General features: G+C 39.3%; 1 protein-coding gene across 3 annotated transcripts in view; it reads right to left on the reverse strand.

Moving 5' to 3' along the window:
* The window catches only part of LOC112908324 (phospholipid-transporting ATPase ABCA3-like), a 92,249-nt gene that overhangs the window by 55,827 nt on the left and 15,261 nt on the right, over positions 1–21,161 (reverse strand). For all 3 annotated transcript variants that reach the window (XM_072753690.1, XM_072753691.1, XM_072753689.1), the window contains exon 5: positions 19,715–19,842. In XM_072753690.1, coding sequence (XP_072609791.1) covers positions 19,715–19,842 — 128 coding nt within the window. The remainder of the gene's footprint in view (positions 1–19,714; positions 19,843–21,161) is intronic.

The raw sequence follows: 21,161 nt of genomic DNA on the forward strand, positions 1-21,161 counted from the left end.
TTTATCTTTGGAATTTGAAAGTTTCACTATGAAATGTCGGGGTGTTGAATGGGTTTTATTGATTTTGGGGGGGGATCTATCTCCTGGATCTGAATGCCTGTTTCCCTCCCCAAATTAGGGAAGTTCTCAGCTATCATTTGTTCAAATACACTTTCTGGTCCTCTGTCACTTTCAGCGCCCTCTGGAACCCCAATTAAACATAGATTTTTCCTTCTGAGGCTGTCATTTATTTCCCTTAACCTATCCTCACGATCTTTTAATTGTTTTTCTTTTTTCCTCAGCTTCCTTCCTTGCCATCAACTTATCTTCTATGTCACTCACTCTTTCTTCTACCTCATTAACCCTCGTTGTTAGGACCTCCAGTTTGGATTGTATCTCATTTAATTGATTTTTTAATTTTGGCCTGATTAGATCTAAATTCTGCAGTCATGAAGTCTCTTGAATCCTTTATGCTTTTTTCTAGAGCTACCAGTAGCTTTATAATTGTGATTCTCATTTGGCTTTCTGACAATTGTAATCCAAATTCTGTAACTCTGTGGCAGAGAGTACTGTTTCTGATTCTTTTTTGTTGTTGTTGTGAGTTCTTCCTTCTAGTCATTTTTCTCAGTGAAGAGTGGCTAAAAACAAGTTGTACTGGAAAAAGGAATGGAAAAAAGAGAAAAAAGGGGGGAAACAAAGAACAAAAAACAAAAACAAAACAGAAACAAAACAAAACAAAAACAAGGAAGGGTATCCTCTGATTCTATATACTGTAAGTCCCTCGACTTCCCCTGGAGCTTTCCAGCGCTGCTCGGTCAAGAACTGCTCTTCCCGTCCTTCCAGCTGGTCTTCTGGGGGAGGGGCCTGCTGTGCTGATTCTCAGGTGTGTGCATCTGGGGGAGCTGCCTTGCTTCCTACCAGGTGCACGCTCAGTGGGAGCTGTTTATTTTGTGAGGCCCCTGTTCCTTGTTGGCCCTGCTCTGTCCCAGGCATAAGGTGACACAGCAAGGAACAAGACTGGCAGAGGCCAGCTCTCCAGCCCTGGATTCAGTTCCGGCAGTAACTACTGCAGTCTCCCAGTCCACAGGGGCCTGGATGCTCTGGGGGCATGGAGCGTTGATCTGCACAGCTTGGGGGCGCCTGGCGGCAGGAGCATCCTCGCTGTCCTGTGTCCTCCTGGCCTCCGCCTGTCCCAACGGGAGCTGCCGGATCCTGGGCTGTGTTCCCCGGCGCCCTGGGCTCTGGGGCATGCACTGCTGGAATCATGCTCCTGTGGCTGCGCAGCCCCCTCTGCGAGGAGCCGCAGCCTGAGCTGCTCCTGGGGCCCCACCAGGCGCATGCTCCAGCCCTTTAGGGAGCTTGGCCTGGGGCGTGGCATGCTCTTCCCCGGGGCACACTACTTCTGTTAGTGACCCCCGGGACCTGGGGTCTCCACTGCCCCTCCTGGGATCCTGCCCGAGTTCCCTGGGAGCACCTTTACATCTGGAAAGATTGGTAAAGTCCCTGCTTCTCTGGGACTGGGCTTTTCCTGAGCTTTCCTGTCCTGGAGACACTTGCCACCCAGCCTTAGCCTGGCTCCTTGAGGATATCCAGTATCCCCCACTGGATACTTATTTATTTTTCTGTCTTCCTACCTTGATAGAAGTGCGAACTCTTCTCACTATAGCATTCCAGCTGTGCTCTCTTTAAATCTCGGACCGAATTTGTAGGTTTTCAGGATGATTTGAAAATTATCTAGGTAAGTTGGTGGGGACAGGTGACTTTGGGATCCTACCATCTTCCCCTGCCATCTTCTGCCATCCTGCCCTGCCCCCTCTATTCATGTCTTCTGTCCATTTCTTAACTGGGTTATTTGTTTTTTGGGTGTTGAGTTTGGTAAGTCCTATATAGATTTTGGATACTAACCCTTTGTCAGATGTGTTGTTTGCAAATATCTTCTCCCATTCTGTAGGCTTCCTTTTAATTTTTTACAATCATTTCCTTTCCTATATAAAATATGTGGATATTCTTTCCCAGTTTTTTTCTTTTAATAATAAGTTTATTTTTTATTGGTGTTCAATTTGCCAACATACAGAATAACACCCCAGTGCTCATTCCGTCAAGTGCCCCCCTCAGTTCCCGCCACCCAGTCACCCCCACCCCCTGCTCTCCTCCCCTTCCACCACCCCTAGTTCGTTTCCCAGAGTTAGGAGTCTTCATGTTCTGTCTCCCTTTCTGATATTTCCTACCCATTTCTTCTCCCTTCCCCTCTATTCCCTTTCACTATTATTTATATTCCCCAAATGAATGAGAACATATAATGTTTGTCCTTTTCCGATTGACTTATTTCACTCAGCATAATACCCTCCAGTTCCATCCACATCGAAGCAAATGGTGGGTATTTGTCATTTCTAATGGCTGAGTAATATTCCATTGTATACATAAACCACATCTTCTTTATCCATTCATCTTTCGATGGACACCGAGGCTCCTTCCACAGTTTGGCTATTGTGGACATTGCTGCTAGAAACATTGGGGTGCAGGTGTCCTGGCATTTCGTTGCATCTGTAACTTTGGGGTAAATCCCCAACAGTGCAATTGCTGGGTTGTAGGGCAGATCTATTTTTAACTCTTTGAGGAACCTCCACACAGTTTTTCAGAGTGGCTGCACCAGTTCACATTCCCACCAACAGTGTAAAACGGTTCCCTTTTCTCTGCATCCTCTCCAACATTTGTGGTTTCCTGCCTTGTTAATGTTCCCCATTCTCACTGGTGTGAGGTTTCTTTTCCACTTTGTTGAAGATTAGTTAACCATATAGTTGTGGGCCCATTTCTGGGTTCACTAGTCTGCTTCATTGGTCTATGTGTCTGTTTTTATGCCAGTACAATATTGTTTTGATGATTATAGCTTTGTAATATAGCTTGAGAATCCAGAATCATGATGCCTCCAGTTTTTTCTTTTTTTATATCACTTTAGCTATTGGGGTCTTTTTCTAGTTCCATGCAAATTTTTAGGACTGTTTGTGCTAGCTCTGTGAAAAATGCTAGTGGTATTTTGATAGGGATTGCACTGAATGTGTAGATTGCTTTGGGTAGCACTGACATTTTAACAATAAGTGCCCTTCCAATCCATGAGCATGGAATGCTTTTCCATTTCTTCCTCTTCAATTTGTCATAAGTATTCTATAGTTTTCAGAATACAGATCTTTTACTTCTTTGGTTAGATTTATTCCTAGGTATCTTATTGTTTTTGGTGTAATTGCAAACAGGATCAATTCCTTTATTTTCTGCTGCTTTGTTATTGGTGTATAGAAATGAAACAGATTTCTGCACATTGATTTTGTATCCTGCACTATGCTGAATTCATGTATGAATTCTAGCAATTTTTTGGTGGAGTCTTTCAGGTTTTCTTTTTTCTTTTTTTTTTTTAAATTTTTTATTTATTTATGATAGTCACAGAGAGAGAGAGAGAGAGAGAGAGGCAGAGACACAGGCGGAGGGAGAAGCAGGCTCCATGCACCGGGAGCCCGACGTGGGATTCGATCCCGGGTCTCCAGGATCGCGCCCTGGGCCAAAGGCAGGCGCCAAACCACTGCGCCACCCAGGGATCCCGTCTTTCAGGTTTTCTATATGGAACATCATGTCTGCAAATAGTAATACAGAGTTTGACTCCTTTGCTGATTTGGATGCCTTTTATTTCTTTTTGTTGTTTGATTGCTGAGGCTAAGACTTCCAGTACTATATTAAATAGTAATGGTGAGAGTGGACATCCTTGTCTTGTTCTTGACCATAGGGAAAATGCTCTCAGTTTTCTCCCACTGAGAATATTAGCTGTAGTTCTTTTGTGTATGGCCTTTATGATGTTGAGGTATGTTCCATCTATCCCTAAAGGATGCTATATTTCTCAAACGCTTTTTTTTTTGCATCTATTGAGAGGATCATTTGGTTCTTATCATTTCTTCTATTAATATGGTGTATTGTGTTGATTGATTTGCAAATGTTGAACCAGCCCTGCAGACCAGGAACAAATCCCACTTGATTATGGTGAGTAATTCTTTTAATGTACTGTTGAATTCAATTTGCTAGAATTTTATTGAGAATTTTTGCATCCATGTTCATCAGGGATGTTGGCCTCTAATTCTCCTTCTTAGCGTATTTATCTAGTTTTGGAATCTAGGTAATTCTGGCTTCTTAGAATGAGTTTGGAAGTTTTCCTTCCATTTCTATTGTTTGGAACAGTTTGAAGAAAATAGGTACTCACTCTTCCTTAAATGTCTGTAGAATTCTCCTGGAAATCCATCCAGCCCTGGACTTTTATTTGTTAGGAGATTTTTGGTTACTTATTTAATTTCTTTGCTGGTTATGGGTCTATTAAAACTTTCTATTTCTTCCTGTTTCAGTTTTGGTAGTTTGTAGGTTTCTAGGAATTTGTCCATTTCTTCCAGGTTGTCTAGTTTGTTGGCATATATTTTTTCACAGTATTCTCTCGTAATTTTTTATTTCTGTGTTTATCTCTTTTATTTGTGATTTTATCAATTTGAGTCCTTTCTCTTTTCTTCTAGACAAGTCTGGTTAGCAGTTTATCAATTTTATTAATTCTTTTGAAGAACCAGCTAATTAGTTTCACTACTTCGTTCTACTGTTTTTTTTTTTTTGTTGTTGTTGTTGTTTATGTAGCACTTACTTATGGTCTTATCTTTATTATTTCCCTTCTGCTGGCATTAGGCTTTATTACTGTTCCTTTTCTAGCTCCTTTAAATGTAAGGTTAGGTTATGTATTGAGACTTTTCTTGATTCTTGAGGTAGGCCTGCAATATACATCTCCCTTAGGACTGCCTTTGCTGCATCTGAATGATCTTGAACTATTGTGTTTTCATTTGCTTCCATGTATTTTTTGAATTCTTCTTTAATTTTCTGGTTAACCTATTCATTCTTCAGTAATCTCCATGTGTTTGTGATCTTTCCAATTTTTTTCTGTTGTTGACTTCCAGTTTTATAGTGCTGTGGTTGAAATTAATCCTGGTATGATCTCCATCTTTTTGTACCAGTTGAGGGCTGAACTGTGACTTAGTATGTAATCTATTCTGGAGAATGTTTCATGTGCACTTGAAAAGAAGTGTACTCTACTGCTTTAGGATAAAATACTCTGAATAAATGTTAAGTCCATCTGGTCCAGTGTGTAATTCAAAGCCATTGTTTCCTTGTTGAGTTTCTGCTTTGTTTCTTTGTTTGTTTGTTTTAAGATTTTATTTATTTATTCATAAGACAGAGCCAGAGAGAGACAGAGAGAGACATAGAGACATAGGCAGAGGAAGAAGCAGGCTCCATGCAGGGAGCCCTACACGGGACTTGATCCCAGGTCACCAGGATCAGGCCCTGGGCTGCAGGCAGGCGCCAAACCACTGAGCCATCCGGGCCGCCCTGATTTTCTGCTTTGATTATCTGTCCACTGTTATGAGTGGGGAGTTAAAGTCCCTACAATTATTATATTATTATCAACAAATTTTTTAATGTTTATTATATATTTGGATGTCTCCAAGTTGGGGGCACAAATATTTAAAATTGTTATATCTTCTTAATGAACAGATTTCTTAATGCCCTTCTTCATGTCTTGAGTCTTTGGTTTAAAATCTAGCTTTTCTGATAAAAGTATGGCTATTCTTGGTTCCTTTAGGTCTAAAATAAGCCTCTTGTTATGGTTGATATTTTTGACTCTGCTACTGTTCATACAGCCATTCTGCACTGGAAAAAATGACCAGAAGGAAGAATTCACCACAAAAGAAAGAACCAGAAGTAATAATCTCTGCCACAGATCTAATGGATATAGATTTAAGTAGCATGTCAGAGGTACAATTCAGGGGTACAATTATAAAGTTACTGGTGGCTCTTGAAAAAAGCATAAAAGATTCTCTTACTGCAGAACCGAGATATAATCAGGCCAAAATTAAAAATGCCTTAACTAAGATGCAGTCTAAACGGGATGTTCTGACAGCTAGGGTTAATGAGGCAGAAGAGAGAGTGAATGACATAGAAGACAAGTTGACATAAAGGAAGGAAGCTGAGGAAAAGACAGAAAAACAACTAAGAACCAATGAGGAGAAACTCTGGGAATTAAGTGATAGTTTGAGAAAGAATAATAATCATCTTATTGGGATTCTGAGGGTATGCAGAGACAGACAGGATCAGAAAGTATTTTGAACAAATAATAGCTGAGAACTTCCCTAATCTGGCGAAGGAAACAGGCATTCATAACCAGGAGATAGAAAAGATCCCTTCAAAATCAACAAAAACTGATCAACATCCCTAAATATAATAATGAAGCTTGCAAATTTCAGAGATAAAGAGAATATCTTAAAAGCAGCTTGAGAAAAGAGAGTCCTAATCTATATGGGGAGAAATATCAGATTAACAGCAGACCTATTCACAGAGACCTGGCAGACCAGAAAGGCTGGCATGATATATTTAGGATACTAAATGAGAAAAACATGCAGCCAAGAATACTTTATCCAGCAAAGCTGTCATTCAGAATAGGAGAGATAAAGAGCTTCCAAGATAGGCAGAAACTGAAAGAATATGTGACTACCAAACCAGCTCTGCAAGAAAGATCAAGGGGGCCCTGTAAAAGAAAGAGGAAGCCCAAAGAAATAATCCACAAACAGAGACTAAATAGGAATTATAATGACACTAAATTCATATCTTTCAATAGATACTCTGAATGTGAATGGGCTAAATGATCCAGTCAAAAGACACAGGGTATCAGACTGAATAAATAGGCAAGACCCATCTATATGCTGTCCAGAAGAAACTCATTTCAGACCTTAGGACACCTTCAGACTGAAAATGAGGGGGCAGAGAAACATTTACCATGCAAATGGTCTTCAAAAGAAAACTGGGGTAGCAATCGTCATATTTGATAAATTAGATTTTAAACCAGACTCTAAAAAGAGATGAAGAGGGACACTGTATCATACTAAAGGGTCTATCCAACAAGAAGACCTATCAATCATGAATATATATGTCCCTAATGTGTGGGAGCAGCCAATTATATCAACCAGTTAATAACCAAAGTAAAGAGAAACATGGAGGGCAGCCCTGGTGTCTCAGCGGTTTAGCGCCACCTTCAGCCCAGGGCGTGATCCTGGAGACCCGGGATCGCGTCCCATGTCAGGCTCCCTACATGGTGCCTGGTTCTCCCTCTGCCTGTGTTTTGGCCTCTCTCCCCCTGTGTCTCTCATGAATAAATAAATAAAATCTTTTTTTAAAAAAAGAGACACATGGATAATAAGACATTTTTAGTAGGAGACTTCAACATGGCACCACAGCAAAGGACAGATATTGTAAGCAGAAGATCAGCAAAGTAAGGAGGGCACTGAATGACACACAGAATCAAATGGATTTCACAAATATATACAGATCATTCCATCCTAATGCAACAGAATACACATTCTTCTCAAGGGCACATGGAACTTTCTCCAGAATAGACAACAAACTAGGTCACAAATCAGGTCTCACCTGATACCAAAATACTGGGATAATTCCTTGCATATTTTCAGACCACAGTGTTTTGAAACTTGAACTCAAGGAGGGCAGGGCAATTCAAAAAAAAAAAAAAAAAAGGAGGGCAGGGCAAGATAGCAGAAGAATGGGAGTCCTCAACAAACCTGGTCCCACCAACTTATCTAGATAACTTTCAAAACATTCTGAACATCTATGAATTTGACCTGAGATTTAAAGACAGAACAGTTGGAACGCTACCAAGAGAAAAGTTTTCGCTTCTAACAAGGTAGGAAGGCAGAAAAAAAAAAAAGAAAGAAAGAATCAAGTGGGGGAGGGGCATTGTGAGTAGCAGGGCTAAAGCAGAGCTGCGAAAGCCTCTGGGAAGGAAAGTCCAGCCCTTGAGAAGTGGGAACTTTAAAAATCTACACTGGATTTTTCCCAGATGGAAAAGTACTTAGCAGAGAAATCGGGCAAAATCCCAGGATGGGCAGTGAAGCCTTAAGATTTCCTGGTCACTATTAGAAGAGGGGGCCTGGAGGGAAGGTCACTGCAAACTGTGGTATGGTATCAGTAAAAGGCTGGAGTGTGACAGCCTTCCAGGGCATTTGGGAGAAAGCCAGTTGGTTGGGCGGGCCAGATCTGGACAGAGGTGACTGTGTTCCTATCTCTTCAGAGAGGTGGCCCCTGGGAGCACAGTTCCAGCAGCATAGGGCCCTGGATCCCAGGGCGCCCAAGCAGACAAATCTGGTGATACTGCATTCCCCTTGGGATAAAAGGAACTGGGAAGGGCACAGCACAGAGAGGACTCTCCTGCTGCTAGGTGCCCCCAAGCTGTACAGATCACCTCACCTGCACCAGCCTGGTAGCATCTAGGCCAGCGTGGGCTGGGAGACTGCATTAGTTACTCGCCATGGAGCTGACTCCAGAGCTGGAAACCTGGCTGCCACCATTGTTTTTTTTCCTCCTTGTTTCACCATGTGCCTTGGAGAGGCCGGCTGCCAGGGAACAGGGGCCTCACAGGATAAACAGCTCCCATAGAGCCCAGCACCTAGCAAGGTGGGGCATCTCTGCCTAGGCACAGACACATGAGAATCAGCACAGCAGACCCCTCCCCCAGAAGACTAGCTGGATGAACAGGGGAAGAGCAAGTTCTTGACCAAAAGCACTGGAAAACTCCAGGACCAAGGGAAAATCGAGGGAATATAGTATATACAACTAGAGTGCCCCCCTCTTTTAAAATATTTTTTTCTCCTTTTTCCATTACAACAGTTTTTTATACCAGACTAAAAATTTCCAATATTTTTTCTTTTCCCACCTTAACTACAATATTTTACCAGCTCTTCATTTTTAATTTTTTTCATTTTTGACTTTCATATTTCTACAATTAAATGTCTTAGATACATTTTTTACTTCTGGATTCCCTTCAACATATTAAATTTAATTTTGGGAGATATATGAGATATGGGTTTTTGTTTTGTGTTTTTTGTTTTCTCTGCCTCATTTTGTTCTACAATGGCAGAAGTTAATACCACAAATTTCTTCTTGTGATTGAGTTCTTCTTCTAAAACATGACCAGCATATACCCAGAACCAAGTGGAATACTGTGATGCTTCATTCTGTGGATCTTCATTCTGTGGATTATATTCTCTCTTCATTCCCATTCTTCCCCTCTCCTTTATCTCATTTATGTTTTGGTGGCCAATGTTGGAGCTTTCTATAAGTATTGCTGGTTTATATAAATTTGGGATTGAGCATCTTCTAATATAGAGAACAAAATATACTCAGAACCAAGAGGATCACCCTCTACGACCCCTCAGGTAGACTACATTCTCTCTCCACTACCATCTCTTACCATCACCATCTCCCAGATCCCTTCCCCTTTTTGTCTTTTTTCTCTTTTTCTGCTTTACTTTCTTTTTCTTTTATTCTTTTTCTTTTTCCACTTCTTTGGGGTTTTTGGCCTTTTATTGTTTACTACTTTGTTTTAAAATTTGTTTACCATTTTAGTGGTCCTTTTGTTTTATTTTTTTCTGATCTTCTTTTAAATTTTATGGTTTCTAACCTTGTCAGAATCATCTAGGGTGAAATTTACTTAGATCGCGGTGGATATTTTTGACTCAGCCTGCTCACACAACCTTACTGCACTGAACAAAATGACTAGAAGAAACAATTCACCACAAAAGAAAGAAACAGTACTCTCTGCCACAGAGTTACAGAATATGGATTTCAATTCGATGTCAGAGTCAATTCAGAAGCACAATTATAAAGCTACTGATGGCTCTGGAAAAAAGCATAAAGGACTCTAGAGACTTCGTTACTGCAGAATTTAGATCTGATCAGGCCAAAATTAAAAATAAATTGAATGACATGCAATCCAAATTGGATGTCCTAACTGCTAGGGTTAATGAGGTAGAAGAAAGAGTGAGTGACATACAAGACAAGATGATGGTAAGGAAGGGAGCTGAGAAAAAAAAAAGGAAAAACAAGAGACCATGAAGAAAAGGGTAAGGGAAATAAATGATAGCCTGAGAAGGAACAATCTGTATAACTGGGTTCCAGAAGACACTGAGAAGGAGAGAGGGCCACAAAGGATATTTGAACAAATCATAGCTGAGAATTTCCCTAAATTGGGGAGGGAAACAGGAATTCACAATCAGGAGATAGAGAAGTCCCCCCCCCCAAAAAAAAACATTCAACACCTTGACATTTAATAGTGAAACTCTAAAATTCCAAAGATAAATAGAAGATCCTTAAAGCAGCGAGAAACAAGAGATTCTTAACTTATATGGGGAGAATTATCAGATTAACAGTAGACCTCTCCACAGAGACCTGGCAGGCCAGAAAGGGCTGGCAGGATATATTCAGGGTACCATTGAGAAGAACATGCAGCCAAGAATACTTTATCCAGCAAGGCTCTCATTCAAATAGAAGGAGAGATAAAGAGCTTCCAAGGTAGGCAGAAACTGAAAGAATATGTGACCACCAAACCAGCTCTGCAGGAGATATTAAAGGGAACCCTGTAAAAGAGAGGAAGCCCAAAGAAATAATCCACAAAACAGGGACTAAATAGGAATTACAATGACACTAAATTCATATCTTTCAATAATTACTCTGAATGTGAAAGGGCTAAATGATCCCATCGAAAGACAGAGGGTATCGGACTGGATAAAAAAGCAAGACCCATCTATTTGCTGTCTACAAGAGACTCATTTTAGACCTAAGAGATGAAGAGGGAAACTATATCATATTTAAAGAATCTATCCAACAAGAGGACCTAACAATCATGAATATTTATGCCCCGAATGTAGGAGCTGCCAAGTATATCAATCAATTAATAACCAAAGTAAAGACATACTTAGATAATAATATACTAATACTGGGGGACTTCAACACAGCGTTTTCTGCAAATGACAGATTTTCTAAGCACAACATCACCAAAGAAACAGGAGCTTTAAATGATACACTGGACCAGCTGGATTTCACAGATATTTACAGAAATTTCCATTGAAACACAACTGAATACACATTCTTCTCAAGTGCACATGGATCTTTCTTCAGAATAGACCCCATCTGGGTCACAAATCAGGCCTTAACTGATACCAAAAGATTGGGATTATCCCCTGCATATTTTCATATCATAATGCTTTGAAACTTGAACTCACTCACAAGAAGAAATTTGGAAGAATCAAACATGTGGAGGTTAAAGAGCATCCTGCTAAAAGATGAAAGGGTCAACCAGGAAATTGGAGAAGAATTTAAAAGACTAATGGAAACTAATGAGAATGAAGATACAACCACTCAAAATCTTTGGGATACAGTAAAACAGTCCTGAGAGGGAAATACATCACAATACAAGCATTGCCCCCCAAATTGGAAAAAACTCAAAATGCAGAAGCTTACCTTGCACCTAAAGGAAATGGAGAAAGAACAGAAAATAAAACCTACACCCAGGGGATCCCTGGGTGGCTCAGCGGTTTAGCGCCTGCCTTTGGCCCAGGGCGTGATCCTAGAGTCCGGGGATCGAGTCCCATGTCGGGCTCCCGGCATGGAGCCTGCTTCTCCTTCCTCCTGTGTCTCTGCGTCTCTCCCTCTCTCTCTCTCTCCCTCTCTCTATGTCTATCATAAACAAATAAATCTAAAAAAAACTCTTTAAAAAAAACCTACACCCAGCAGAAGAGAGTTAGTAAAGATTCGAGCAGAACACAATGAAATAGAGACCAGAAGAACTGTAGAACAGATCAACAAAACCAGGAGTTGGTTCTTTGAAAGAATCAATAAGATAGATAAACCATTAGCCAGCCTTCTTAAAAACAAAATAGAAAAGAATAAAATCACGAATGAAAAAGGAGATCACCACCAATACCAAGGAAATACAAATGATTTTAAAAACATATTATAAGTAGCTATACGTCAATAACTTAGGCAATCTAGAAGAAATGGATGCATTTCTGGAAAACCACAAATGACCAAAACTGGAACAGGAAGAAATAGAAAACCTGAACAGGCCAATAACCAGGGAGGAAATTGAAGCAGTCATCAAAAACCTCCCAAGACAAAAGTCCAGGGCCAGATGGCTTCCCAGGGGGAATTCTTTGAAACATTTAAAGAAGAAACAATACCTATTCTACTAAAGCTGTTCCAAAAGATAGAAAGAGATGGAATACTTCCCAACTCATTCTATGAGGCCAGCATCACCTTAATTCCAAAACCAGATAAAGACCCCACCAAAAAGGCGAATTACAGACCAATATCCCTGATGAACACAGATGCAAAAATTCTCAACAAGATACTAGCCAATAGGATCCAACAGTACATTAAGAAGATTATTCACCACGACTAAGTGGCATTTATCCCCGGGATGCAAGGGTGGTTCAACACTTGTAAAGCAATCAGTGTGATAGATCATATCAACAAGAGAAAAAACGAGAACAATATGATCCTCTCAATAGATGCAGAGAAAGCATTTGATGGAATATAATATCCATTCCTGATCAAAATGCTGAAGAGTGTAGCGATAGAAGGAACATTCCTCAGCATCTTAAGAACCATTTACAAAAAGCCCACAGAAAATATCATTCTCAATGGGGAAACACTGGGAGCCTTTTCCCTAAGATCAGGAACATGACAGGGATATCCACTCTCACCACTGCCATTCAACATAGTAGTAGAAGTCCTAGCCTCCCTCAGCAATCAGGCAACAAAAAGAAATAAAAGGCATTCAAACTGGCAAAGAAGAACTCAAACTCTCCTTCTTTGCAGATGACATGATACTGTACATAGAAAACCCAAAAGCCTCCACCCCAAGATTGCTAGAACTCATACAGCAATTCGGCAATGCGGTAGGATACAAAATCAATGCCCAGAAATCAGTGGCATTTCTATACACTAACAATGGGACGGAAGAAAGAGAAATTAAAGACTCAATCCATTTACAATTGCACCCAAAAGCAGAAGATACCTAGGAATAAACCTAACCAAAGAGGTAAAGGATCTATACCCTAAAAACTACAGAAAACTTCTGAAAGAAACTGAGGAAGACACAAAGAGAAAAATACTCCATGCTCATGGATTGGAAGAATTAATATTGTGAAAATGTCAATGCTACCCAGGGCAATTTACATATTTAATGCAATCCCTATCAAAATACCATGGACTTTCTTCAGAGAGTTGGAACAAATAATCTTAAGATTTGTGTGGAATCAGAAAAGACCCTGAATAGCCAGGGGAATATTGAAAAAGAAAGCCATAGCTGGGGGCACCACAATGCCAGATTTCAGGTTGTACGACAAAGCTGTGATCATCAAGACAGTGTGGTACTGGCACAAAAACAGACACATAGATCAATGAACAGACTAGAGAACCCAGAAATGGGCCCTCAACTCTATGCTCAACTAATATTTGACAAAGCACGAAAGATTATCCACTGGAAAAAGAACAGTCTCTTCAATAATTGGTGCTGGGAAAATTGGACAGCCACATGCAGAAGAATGAAATTAGGCCAATCGCTTACACCATACACAAAGATAAACTCAAAATGGTTGAAAGATCTAAATGTGAGAAAAGAATCCATCAAAGTCCGAGAGAGAACACAGGCAACACCCTTTTTGAACTTAGCCACAGCAACTTCTTGCAAGATACATCTATGAAGACAAGGGAAACAGAAGCAAAAATGAACTATTGGGACTTCATTAAGATAAACAGTTTCTGCACAGCAAAGGAAACAGTCAACAAAACTAAAAGACAACCTTCAGAATGGGAGAAGATATTTGCAAATGACATGTCAGATAAAGGGCTAGTATCCAAGATCTATAAAGAACTTACTGAACTCAACGGCAAAGAAACAAACAATCCAATCATGAAATAGGCAGAAGACATGAACAGACATTTCACCAAAGACGACCTACACATGGCCAACAAGCAAATGAAAAAAATGCTCCACACTGCTTGCCATCAGGGAAACACAAATCAAAACCACAGTGAGATACCACTTTACTCCTATGAGAATGGCTAAAATTAACAAGACAGGAAACAACAAATGTTGGTGAGGATGTGGATAAGGGGAACCCTCTTGCACTGTTGGTGGGAATGAAAGCAGGTACAGCCACTCTGGAAAACAGTGTGGAGTTTCCTTAAAGAGTTAAAAATAGAGCTACCCTATGATCCAGCAATTGCACTACTGGGTATTTACCCCAAAATAGAGCTACGCTATGATCCAGCAATTGCACTACTGGGTATTTACCCCAAAGATACAGCTATAGTAAAATGCCAGGACACCTGCTCCCCAATGTTCACAGCAGCAATGTTCAAAATAGTCAAACTGTGGAATGAGCCATTATGTCCTTTGACAGATGAATGGACAAAGAAGATGTAAGATGCACACACACACACACAATGGAATATTACTCAGCCATCAGAAAGGACGAATAGCCCCCATTTACTTTGACATTGATGGTACTGGAGATTATTATGCTGAGTGAAATAAGTCAATCAGAGAAAGATAATTATCAAATGGTCTCAATCATATATGGAATATAAGAAATAGTGAAAGGGACCATAAGGAAAAAAGGAAATGGAATGGGGAAAAATTAGAGAGGAAGACAAATCATGAGAAACTCCTAACTCTGGGAAACAAAGAGTTATAAAAGGAGAGGTGGGTATGGGGATGTGGTAAATGGGTGATGGGCATTAAGGAAGGCAAATGATGAATTCAGCACTGGGTATTATACTGTATGTTGGCAAATTGAATTTAAATAAAATATTTAAAACATTGGGGATCCCTGGGTGGCTTAGCGGTTTGGCGCCTGCCTTTGGCCCTGGGCGCGATCCTGGAGTCCCGCGATTGAGTCCTGCGTCGGGCTCCCAGCATGGAGCCTGCTTCTCCCTCTGCCTGTGTCTCTGCCCCCCTATCTCTTTCTATCATGAATGAATAAATTTTAAAAAATCTTTAAAAAATTAAAAAAATGAGTCCCTGGTATGCAGCATATAGGCAGATCTTGTGTGGTTTTTTTTTTAAGATTTTATTTATTTATTTATTTGTGAGAGACAGAGACATAGGCAAAGGGAGAAGCAGGCTCCTCATCCTCTGTTCTGTTCATTCTACTATCCTGATGGTTGAGTATCTACCTTTGGTTCAAGGCATGATTCCAGAGTATCACGTTTGAGTCCTGCATTGGGTTCCCAATGGGGAGCCTGCTTCTCTGCCTATGTCTCTGCCTCTCTCTGTGTGTCTCTCATGAAGAAATAAATAAAACCTTTAAAATAACAACAACAACAAAACCTTCTGTCCCCTTTTACTTCTCTTCATCTTCTGAGACTACTATGATACAAATGTTGCTATTTTTAAATAAGTCTCTGAGTTGCCTAAGTCTACCTTTGTCAAGGTCCATTACCCTTCTTTCCCTCTTCTTTCAGCTTTATTATTTTCCATAATTTTATCTTCTATATCATTGATTCACTCCTCTGTTTTATCCATCGTTTTTTTAAAAAAATATTTTATTTACTTGAAAGGGCGAGCGAGAGAGAAAGAGCAAGCAAGGGGAAGTGCAGAGGGAGAAGAAGTGGGCTTTCCTCTGAGCAGGAAGCCCAATGTGGAGCTTAATCCTGGCACTCCAGGATCATGACCTGAGCGAGCTGAAGGCAGATGCTTGACCAACTGAGCCACCCAGTGCCTTCTCTTCTCATTTTTATGGCCTCCACTTGGGATTGCATCTTGGTTATAGCATTTGTAACTTTGGCTTGACTAGATTTTAGCTCTTATATCTCTGCGGTAAGGGATTCCATAGCGTCTTCTATGCTTTTTTAAAAAAGCCCAGCTACTATCCTTATACTCGTTTAAATTCTAGTTCAGACTTCTTACTTATATCTATATTGATTAAATTCCTTGCCATGAGTCCTACTCCCGTTCTTTCTTTTGGAGTGAATTTCTTTGTCTCATCATTTTGTCCAGAAAAGAAAAGAAGAAAAAGAAACAACAACAACAAAATAGATCCTGGGTGTATTTTTAGTCTGCTTGTTAAAAGAATCTAGGTCCCAACACAGGAAAGTAAAATTAAATACAATTCAGGTAAAAAAATATATATATATATATAAATAGAAAAACTTGAAAAAATAAGAAAATAAGTGAAATAACTATAATTAAAAAAATTAAAGTACAAAAGAGGCTAGATACTATTTTCCCCTAGAGCTGAAGCTTTGCATCCCGCTATGATCAGTAAACTTTGTGTCAGCTAGTTGTTTGTGCTTGTCTTCTGGGGTAAGGGTCTGTTGCATGGATGCTCACTCAGGTGGACCTACCCTAGAAGAAATGTGCCTCCAGGTCACAAGGAGGCAGGGCTTGGTATACGCAGTTCTGGATTCCACTAGATGGCGCTGTTTTGCTCCCTGAAGATTTTTCAGCGCTGATGAGTAGGATAAATATGGCAAAGCCCCACTTCCTAGCCTCAGAGCTGAAAGTTTGCACTTTCCACTTTTCAGTGAGCCCTCACAGAAGAGCAATCAATCACTCTCATCTTCCTGGTTTCCATCAGATCCCTGCCTTCAACCTTCCTGTGTCAGAGCTTTTCTTTTTCTTTTTTTTTTTTTGTTTATCTCAGGAACATGACTGAGTTTCAAAACCAAATTTTAGGGACTTCTGTGGCATGGACCTTCACTGTTCCTTTTGGGGGAGAACTTGCCACACTTTTGCTGCCTGCTGGCCTATCCCAGGAAAGTGGTCGCAGGATCATGACTGTCCAGTGGTTCACAGTTTATGGCAACACAGAATAGAAAGCTGGCACCTAGACTCGCTGTTCTCAGCTGGCTTTCATGCTCCTAATGCCTGGGAACAATGCAGCACTTAGTTGCCACTCTTTCTTATGACTCAGGGGATCCTCAGACCAAGGTGTCACACCTGGCCTTCCACCCTATTTGCCACCCGTGCACCTTTAAGCTAGGCATGTCCCCCCTAGTAGCAGACTTCTAAAAGCTCCAATTTTGCATTTCACTGGTTGTAATACTTTCTTCCGTACCACTGTATCCACAGCTCTCTCTCCCTGAATTCAAGTCTCCATACCTCCTTTGTACCAAAAGGTGGTGGCTTTTCTACTTGTAGTCTTTTGGGGGGATGGGGTGACTGGGTGACAGGCACTGAGGGGGGCACCTGACGGGATGAGCATTGGTGTTATGCTGTATGTTGGCAAATCAAACTCCAATAAAAAAATATACAAAAAAGAAAGATTTGCAGTTTTTGTTCTTTCAAATCTCTACGTGCTTTCCTGGGTGTTCAGAGTTATTTGATAACTATCTAACTGTATTAGAGGGACAAGACAAGCTGAGAATGCCCTAATTCTCCTACATCTTAACTCTTCCTACTCATGAACTTGGGCTGTCTTCACGTTTACTTAAGTCTTCTGTAATTTCTTTCAACAGTGCTTTGTAGTTTTCAAAGCATACTTCTTGCACCTTTTTCACTATTCTTCAGTATCATATCCTCTGTTCTGTCCATTCTACTATCCAGCCATTCAACTAGCTTTTATGTTATTGTATTTTTAAGTTTATAATTCTTGTTTATAACTTCTATGTCTTTGCTAAGATTTTCTATTTTTTTCATTTCAAGACAACTTTTAGTTGTTTTTGAAACTTTTTTTTTATGGTGGCTCCTTTGAAATCTTTGTTATATCAAATTCCAACTTCTGATTCATCTCAGTGTTTGTGTTAGTTGATTGTCCTTACTCATCATATTGTGTTTTTTTTCAAAACAAGCAAGCAAAGGGAAAAAAATAAGAGTGAGAGATAGAGAGATAGAAATTAAGAAACAGACTTCTAATTATAGAGAACAAACTGATGGTTACCAGAGGGGAGGTGAGTAGGGGGATGGGTGAAATAGGTGAAGGAGATTAAAGAAAGCATTTGTCCTGATGAGCACTGAATAATGTCTGGAATTAATGAATCACTATATTGTACACCTGAAAGTAATATAGCACTGTATGTTAACTAACTGGAATTAAAATAAAACCTTTGAAAAAAAAACATAGAAAAAGAACTAAAACCTTGGCTGCTTTAAAATAGAAAAATCTAATCATCAAAAGAAAATCTGATCACAAAAAAACTGAAAGAAAAGCCACAAACTCGAAAAATATACAATACATATGAAAGACAAGAGATTCCTATGTAGCATATACAAAGAAATTGTCAATTAATATGAAAAATAAATTTTTTCCATAGAAAATTGGGGGGAAAAAAGAAAATTGGGGGGAAAGACCAAATATATACCTCACTAAAGAATGATTCATCACTTTAAACATGGACAGACATATGCTAATCTCATTAGAAACCAAGGAATTGGAAATTGAAGCCAAAGTTACATACCACTTCACACCTGTGGAATTAGCTAATTCACACCCATGGAATTAGTGAATATAAACATCTGAAAATATTAAATTTGATAATGAGAACTCTCAGACACTGTTGCTAGGAGTCTGAATTGGTATCATCAGTTCAGAAAACAATTTGGCATTATGTAATAAATTTTAAGATGTGACCATGCCCCAGATATTTTATGTCCAAACATACATCCAGAGTACCTAACCTTCATAGTAGCACTGTTTCGCTGGCAAAATAGAAAAAAAAAATCTGTAAAAAATGTAAAGTGCCCAGTAGCAGAAATGGTAAGTAAATTGTGATCTCTTTGAATAATGTAATATGATTCTGTAAATAAATCAGAACTCCCCCCAGAATTGTGATTTTTCTTGGATCTTTGTGTGACAGATAATTTTCCATTTTACCCTATTCATTTTGTCAGTTATACTAGGAGATAGGATCCTACTGAAATCTTTTATTACATCAGGCAGTGAGCCTATTTCAGTTTATCATAAGTAGTAGCTGGAACCTAGTACAAATATTTGAGGAAACAAGCAGAATCAATTAGTAATGAGAATAAAACTTGAAATGGCACTTAACACACTTTGAGCCAACGCATACTGTTGAACCTAAATCCATTATCAGCATATGGATAATTCTGATTTAGTAAATGGAAGGAAGTTGGTACAGAAGCATAGAGTCATGGAAGGATGGGACATACGGAAAGAATATATAGTATCCTACCAGTGGTTTTAATAATTTTGCCTTTTACTTAACCTGCATCTGCATTATAAACATAGAGTTTGGCTCCATGTAGATATTATAGGTGATTATTTATTTCTATCACCACCAGGATAGAATGTCTAACAAGATCTGCTAATCAGACACCAGTTCAAAGACACCAGACACCAGTTTCTCCTTCCCATGGGCTATGCTATAATCAGATCCTTTTTCAGCGCCTATGGATGTCCTTGTTCTGAATCAATGTGGCTGAAGCTTAGAGTTTTTTCTAGTGATTTATGAAAGGACTTATATCTGTGTTTCATTTGAAGAAAGAGGACTTTTTTTCCATGCTTGATTCCTTGTTAGTGAAAATGCATGTGTTCTGTAGCTTGTTTCACCACTCTTTGTAGATCTAGAAGCAATGCCTAAGTAGTCAAAGATTCCCATGAGTCTAAGGCCTTCTGTGTACAGTTCTTTCCTTATCATAGTGTAACAGTTAATTAGCAGCACAGAAATTAGTTACTCAGATCCGGATTCACATTCTTGCTCTATCGTATACTAGTAGTTTGATCTTGGGAACATTGGTTGCTTCATCCATAAAATAGGGTTAGTAATAGCAAAGTCATTAAAATTCTAGAAATTGTTAGCAAAACTACTAGAAAACTGTGTATTTAGAAAACTCTAAATAAAATGTTCTCACCTGAAGTGGCAGAGGGTCACTGCTGCTTTTGAAGTTACAGTCAAAAATGATGGCAGCCAGTACTTTATGAGATCCATAGTCATATTCAATGTACCTCTCAAACTCTATTTCTGAAGCAAACCCTCGAACTGTAAAAAGAATAAATTGTTCATTACAATAGAAAAAATTTATATTCCACTGAAGGGGAGATACATGGATAAAAGCTTATCCCAATATTATAAATTTAAAAACAGTGTTTTCCAAGTATCACAACTACTTAATGGTTATTGAGGGTTCAAAACAATGTTAAGTATAAAACTTCACTCTAGGGGATTCCTGGGTGGCGCAGTGGTTTAGCGCCTTGCCTTTGGCCCAGGGTGCAATCCTGGAGACCCGGAATCGAATCCCACGTCAGGCTCCCGGTGCGTGGAGCCTGCTTCTCCCTCTGCCTATGTCTCTGCCTCTCTCTCTCTCTCTGTGTGACCATCATAAATAAATAAAAATTAAAAAAAAACTTCACTCTAGTTTTAAATAATAATCATTATAAAATATATATGAAGACAAGTCATTAGTCATAAGGGAAATGCAAATCAAAATCACAATGAGATACCAATTCATAGTTATAATAAAAAAGATGATAACAAGTGCTGGTGAGAATATGGAAAAACTGGAACCTTCATGCATTGCTGACCAGAATATAAAATAGAACAACTTTAGATAACAACTTTTGGTAGTTCCTCAAAAAGTTAAACATAGTTACCACATGACATATTCATTCCATTCTTAGGTATATACTCAAAAGAAATGAAAACACATGTCTACATATACCTTAGAGATGAATGCTCATAATAGTATTATTTGTAAGCCAAAAGGTGGATTTAGCCCAACTGTCTGCCAAATGATAAAGGATATACCAAGTGAACACAGTATATTCATATAATGGGCTATTACTTGACAATGAAAAGAAATGAAGTGTTGATACAAACTACAACATAGATGAACTTGAAAACATGCTAAGTGAAAAAAGCCAGTCACAAATGATCCCAACTTCCAGGTATATAAAATTTATATGAAGAGTTTATATATAGGGGCGCCTGGGTGGCTCAGTGGTTGAGTGTCTGCCTTCCACTCAGGGCATGATCCCGGGGTCCTAGGATCAAGTCCTGCATTGGGTTCCCTGCAGGGAGCCTGCTTCTCCTTCTGCCAGTGTCTCTGCCTCTCTCTGTCTTTCATGAATAAATAAATCTTAAAAAAAAGAAAGGTTTATATATAAACCATTGACAGTAAAGGTTTATGATATGCAAATCTATAGAGACAGAAAGTAGATAAGTGTTTTCCTAATCTTGGTGGGATGGGAAATTGTAGAGTCATGGCTAAAAGTTATAGGATTTATTTTTGGTCATGAAAATGCTCTAAAATTGATTGTGGTAATGGATATGCAACTCTGAATATACAAGAGTCACTGAAT

Source organism: Vulpes vulpes, chromosome 3, assembly GCF_048418805.1.
Source record: "Vulpes vulpes isolate BD-2025 chromosome 3, VulVul3, whole genome shotgun sequence".
NCBI classification, from domain to species: Eukaryota; Metazoa; Chordata; class Mammalia; order Carnivora; family Canidae; genus Vulpes; species Vulpes vulpes.